Genomic DNA, 5,615 nt, shown 5'->3' on the forward strand with positions numbered 1-5,615 from the left:
ATGGAATGCGTTGCCAGCAGCAGTTGTGGAAGCAAGGTCATTGGAGACATTTAAGAGACTGCTGGACAAGCATATGGTCACAGAAATTTGAAGGTGCATACATGAGGATCAATGGTCGGCACAACATCAGGGGCTGAAGGGCCTGTTCTGTGCTGTACTGTTCTGTGTTCTATGTTCTGTGAGATGTTGACATTACAGGGTAGGCCAGGTATTGCCTGTCCCATTTGCCCAGAGGGCAGTTAAGAGTCAACTGCATAGCTGTGTGACTAGAGTCATGCAGGCCAGACAAGGTAAAGATAGCAGTTTCCTTCCCTAATGGACAATAGTGAACAAGGAAGGTTTTTCTGACAATTGACAACAGTTTCTTGGTCACCATTAGACTCTTAATTCTAGATGTTTTAAAAATTGAATTCAAATTCCACTATCTGCCATAGTGGGATTCGAACTAAGAGGAACAAGACAAGGACAGGTATTGCATTTCCTACATTAGCCATACGTGCCATAGGGAAGGAGAGCATGTGACTGCCTAGTTTTCTGTGTTGTCATGACTGGAACAGTCCCTATAGAATACTTAAAAGGGGAAAATCTATTTTGTGGTTGCATCTGCGAGAGCTATCAAACATGATGGAGGATGATCTGTTGAATACTGTGATTGGTGGGCTGGCAGATAAGGTTAAATTTCTGAGTTTCTCCATTTCCACTGTAAAGAAGGCCCATTCTCCAATCTGTTCTGATGACGCAAACTTTCACACCATTGCTTTTAGAATGCCTCCCTTTTTCCTCAACCAATGTTCTACCAATTACTCTCACAAAAACATGGATTTTCAAATTTCAACAGCAATAAAAGAAAACAAACTTATTTGCATATATTTGGATCAAAACTGAATAATTTGTTTCGGACATTGGCCTTGTTTGGCTGAGTTATTAGATGTTAAAAATGACTGAACCAATGAAGTGGTCAGTCACAAAGACATTGAAGCCACTTTTCTGTCAAAATGTCAATCCTTGATAAATTCTTGAATTTTTCATTTTCGTTACTCTTCGTAACTGCTTTATTTTTGGTTGCTGACTTCTTCCTTCCTTTGACCTTTGTTATCTAAAGCAAAAATCGCTTTTCTGTGACACTTCCTCTGCTTATCTGTTGTATGTCATCTTGCAGTGAAGCAAAAGGAATTAGCTGAAAGAAAGTCAGAAGATGAGAGTGAGGTGGATACATCTGCTCTTTGTCCCAAGGTTAGCAAATACTTTTTATATTTTTAAATTTGTTTTTGGAATGTAAATGTCACTAGCAGGGCCAGCATTTGTTTCCTATCCCTAAATATCCTTGAGAAGGTGGAAAGTGAGCTGCCTTCTTGAACCTCTACAGTCCATGTGCTGTAGGTACAGCCATAGTGCTATTAGGAATAGAATTCCAGGTTCTTTACTTAATAATAAATGAAGGAGAAGTAGTTTAATGGCAAGTCCAGATGGTGGGTGACTTGGATTGGAACTTGATGAGGACGTTCCCACATGTCTGCTGCTGAAATTTTCTTTGTAGACTAGAGATCTTGTGTTTAGGAAGTGCTGTTGAAAGAGACCTTATAAGTTGTTGTAGTGCATCTTATAACTAAAATCATAGAGTTGTTACAGCACAGAGGAGGCTGATTTGACTTGTTTGTACTGGCCCTTTGCAGGAGTCCCACTTTTCAGTCTGCATCTACTTCCTCTTCAGCCATTAATTCAATTCTCAGTTGGAAATCCACAATTGATTCTGTCTCCATTACACTCTGAAGCAGTGCATTCCAGATCCATATAACTCACTGTATAAAAGATCTTTTCCTTACGTCACTTCTTCCTTTATCAATCACTGTCATTCAACATCTTTTTGGTTCTTCATCCTTCCACCAATGGAAACAACTTCATGCTATTCACACTGTCCTGACCCCTCATGATTTTGAATACTTTTGTGAAATGTTTTTGGTCCCTTTTTTCTCAAAGCTTCTCCAAGTACTCTATGTAAGTAAAGACCCTCGTCTCTGGAACAATTCTCTCAAATCTTCTTTGCACATTCTCTGATGCATTCACATCCTTTTAAAATTGTGATGGCACACATTATTGCTGCCATTATGTGCCTGTGATGAAGGGTATACGTATTGAAGAAGGTGAATGGCATGGTGATCAAATGGATACTTGTTTTTATAGGCCCCAACCTGAATATCTGTATTCGTGATCTATGGTAGGCATAATTGAATTATATATTGAATCATAATTGAATTATAATTATTGAATTATGTATCACATTATACATGTGATACTGCATAGCTGCTAAGTAATATTAGTACATTGGCATGATTGCTTGGTATGGTGCAATGAGGACTTGAAGCATGTTGGAAAGACAGTCAAGATATCATGGATACTATCTGACCTGCCATGATCTCTAGCACTTTTTGTTTTCAGTTCAGATTCCCTCATCTGCAATGATTTGCTCCTAAAATAATATCAAAATTGTAAGGATTTGCTTACATTCTCTGAGAGGATTTTGAAAACTTGAGTAACCACTGAGAGTCCAGCTGTGGAATCAAGTTCTGAAATCTGCAGGTCAAACTTGCACAGCCATTGGCATTCCTGCAGAATAGTTTGTCTTGAAAGTATGGTCCATTTTTGACTTCCCACATGCCGTCTATTCCACTCAGCCATGCTGCCCTTCCATGCAGACTGCTATAACGCGACTGTTGCATTCCTGTCCTCCCCCACACTATAGAATATCAAGCCATAGAAAACCACTATGGATAGTTACACTGTACAATCTTGCTATAGAAACTCTCTATACCCATTCAATAGAAAGTTTACATTACCCAAACACCATCTACAATTCATCAGTCACGTTATAGCCAATTCATGTTAACAAAATATGCATTATACCAGAACGACCTGTATCTATTGTAAGTAAATAGCTTTTCTGTTACCACAACTCGTTCTGCTAAACCAAGAGAAAGAGTCAGGTGAAGGTGAAAACAAAACAAACACTCCTCCAGCAACCAGACTCCCTCATTGAACGCCTCACTAATGTTTTATCTACTCATTCTGATAAAGTGAAGATTGTAAGCACAGGAATTGCAAGAGCATTTTCTTATTACAAATGCCCCAATTTCCCATTTGTTTAGCTGTCACTGTACATTGTGCAAAACACCACCAGCAGCTTAAATGTTTTCTTTCACTCCCCATATACAGAAAGGTCTGTTGCGCAAAGGAAGAAAATGAACTTCAAGGAAGGAGGAAATATGCAAACAGAAAGTGATGATTTAAAGCACAAAGAGAAGTATTTTCAGGAAACGTTTGAAAGAAGGAAGGGAATTAGGCAGGAAGTTCAGGATGGTAAGCAAAGTTGAGTGGGCAGTGATAATTGAACTTGTTTTGGAGAAGCTAAGGGTTATTAATGAGTTTTTGTGAGATCAGTGGAAAGGAACAGCCAAGGAAGGTTTTGAAAGTGAGAACAAGGAACCTAAAGCAGTTATTTGGGCTAGGGCGGTATGCAGAAAAGGATTTATGACTGCTGTGAGAACCATGTTATGTCCTGGCTTTTCTACCTTCATTTTGTAGGTAAGCAGTTCAGGAACTGGCAAAGAACTATCTATTTCTGACACTGAACCTTCAGAAACATGGACAGAAAATGGAACCTTTAACTTGTCAGAAGGTCATACCCCACAGACAGATGCCTCAGATGGTACAGTGAATTTTTGCTAATTTTGAAAATATAAAGAACATTTTTATATGTAATCTAAAATTAAGCAAATTAAAATTTAAAGATTGAAAACTCTTGTATTATATTGTGATATGTTGCATTGCAGAGAAGAGGAGATGCCACTAATTTGAGGAAGTACTTGGCCATTGAGGGCACTTTCAATGATTTTGCTGAAATTTTTAAATTGAAGGAGCAAAAATGTATTATTTAATGATTGGTTGTATCCTGTGGATGCTAAGTTCACACAGTTGTGAATGTGTGTTAATTTGACAGTAATTTAGTTAATTGGCTAAACAAATCGAACTGCTGTTCAGAATTATTGTGACTAGCCATGCTACGGAATTGTATATTGGCAGGTTGGATTGTTCACCTCCATGTCAAAGCTAAGGATTTTATCTTAAATTGTACTATATTTAGCAAGGCATACATATGTCCAACATTCATTGTAGAGAAAAGTCAATCTCAGAAAAATTGCACTAATAAGTTCTCTTTTCAGAACATACATGATATATATATATATATATATTCCACAGCATACATGATATATATTTTCTTTTGTCTTTTGCAATTATTTACTTTTTAAATAGTTATTCATTGTTTTAATACTAATGGTTTTCTGAACCTCAAGTAAGGTTTTCTCATCTTCAAATAACTTTGAAAAATAAAGTTATGATCTTAATCACCAAAAACTTTTAAAATTTCTTTCACTGAGATGTGATCAACATTTTTGCTGATTCCTAATTTCGTTCCTAACAGTACAATGATATTAGTGTTTTGTTTTAATTCTCCCATGTTTAATCTTTAATGTAGATCTAGATCATCCGAGTGATCCTGAGGAAGCATTCGCTAGAGATCTTCCAGAATTCCCTTCAGTTGATGCTAAGGGAATAATAGATGATGATGACTCGAGCATTGGCATCCCTACCCCACCGGTTCCCAACCTGGAACCCAGTGAAGTAAATTCATATCAGGAAGGCATCCGAACAGGAATTGCTGTTGCTGGACTTCTCTTGAACTTGTCAAATGAGCAGAGCTTCAACCTGGTCAGCACTATGGCAACTGATGTCATTGCTACAACAGTATCATCTGCTGTAAAAGGCCAGTTGCAGGCCGTCGAACCCAACCTGACCATGCCCCCACAGCTGAACTCAAGTGAAGACACTGACGCTGATGAGGCCGATGACTTTGAATTGCTTGACGAGTCTGAATTGGAGCAAATTGAGAACGAATTAGGACTGGATCAGGGCCAAACAGCGAATCAACAAGCCAAAGATGGCAAGTCAGGTTTTCTGGCAAATCTATTGGGAGGTCATTAAGCCTATTTTCAGGGTTGGAGAATAAACGTACAAACCACATGTGAACAACAAAACAAACAGAAGCTACAAGCTTATTTACTACTGTTGTTCTCAAAACAACAGCCAAACCTCATTAATATGATCTGGTGAATATTAAACTAAGTGCAGCAATGAAAGAATGAGAGAAGTGAATTAGAGCTGCGCAGTTATCATCATTTAATAACCTAGTTATTGAAGGAACTGATTTGATTTGTGTTATTTGGTATAATGGGCCACCTATTTTGTGTGTTGTTGTCTGACTATAATCTTTATGCCTTGAAATAACAGCATGGAAACTAATCCTGTCTTGTTAATCTGAATTGTTAACAAATAGCTTTAAACGTTTGTGAGAAGATTTGTAGCTCGGGTGCTCGTTGCTGTGGTTCTGTTCGCCGAGCTGAAAGTTTTTGTTGCAAACGTTTCGTCCCCTGTCTAGGTGACATCCTCAGTGCTTGGGAGCCTCCTGTGAAGCGCTTCTGTGGTGTTTCCTCCGGCATTTATAGTGGCCTGTCCCTGCCGCTTCCGGTTGTCAGTTTCAGCTGTCCGCTGTAGTGGCCGGT

General features: G+C 38.5%; 1 protein-coding gene across 1 annotated transcript in view; it reads left to right on the top strand.

Moving 5' to 3' along the window:
* The window catches only part of retreg1 (reticulophagy regulator 1), an 81,179-nt gene extending 75,708 nt beyond the window's left edge, over positions 1-5,471 (top strand). Inside the window, exons 7-9 of the mRNA XM_043689682.1 lie at positions 1,160-1,233; positions 3,580-3,703; positions 4,532-5,471. Coding sequence (XP_043545617.1) covers positions 1,160-1,233; positions 3,580-3,703; positions 4,532-5,037 — 704 coding nt within the window. The 3' untranslated portion in view covers positions 5,038-5,471. The remainder of the gene's footprint in view (positions 1-1,159; positions 1,234-3,579; positions 3,704-4,531) is intronic.
* The last annotated feature ends 144 nt before the right edge of the window (positions 5,472-5,615 follow it).

The sequence above is a fragment of the Chiloscyllium plagiosum genome, chromosome 5 (assembly GCF_004010195.1).
Source record: "Chiloscyllium plagiosum isolate BGI_BamShark_2017 chromosome 5, ASM401019v2, whole genome shotgun sequence".
Taxonomy (NCBI): domain Eukaryota; kingdom Metazoa; phylum Chordata; class Chondrichthyes; order Orectolobiformes; family Hemiscylliidae; genus Chiloscyllium; species Chiloscyllium plagiosum.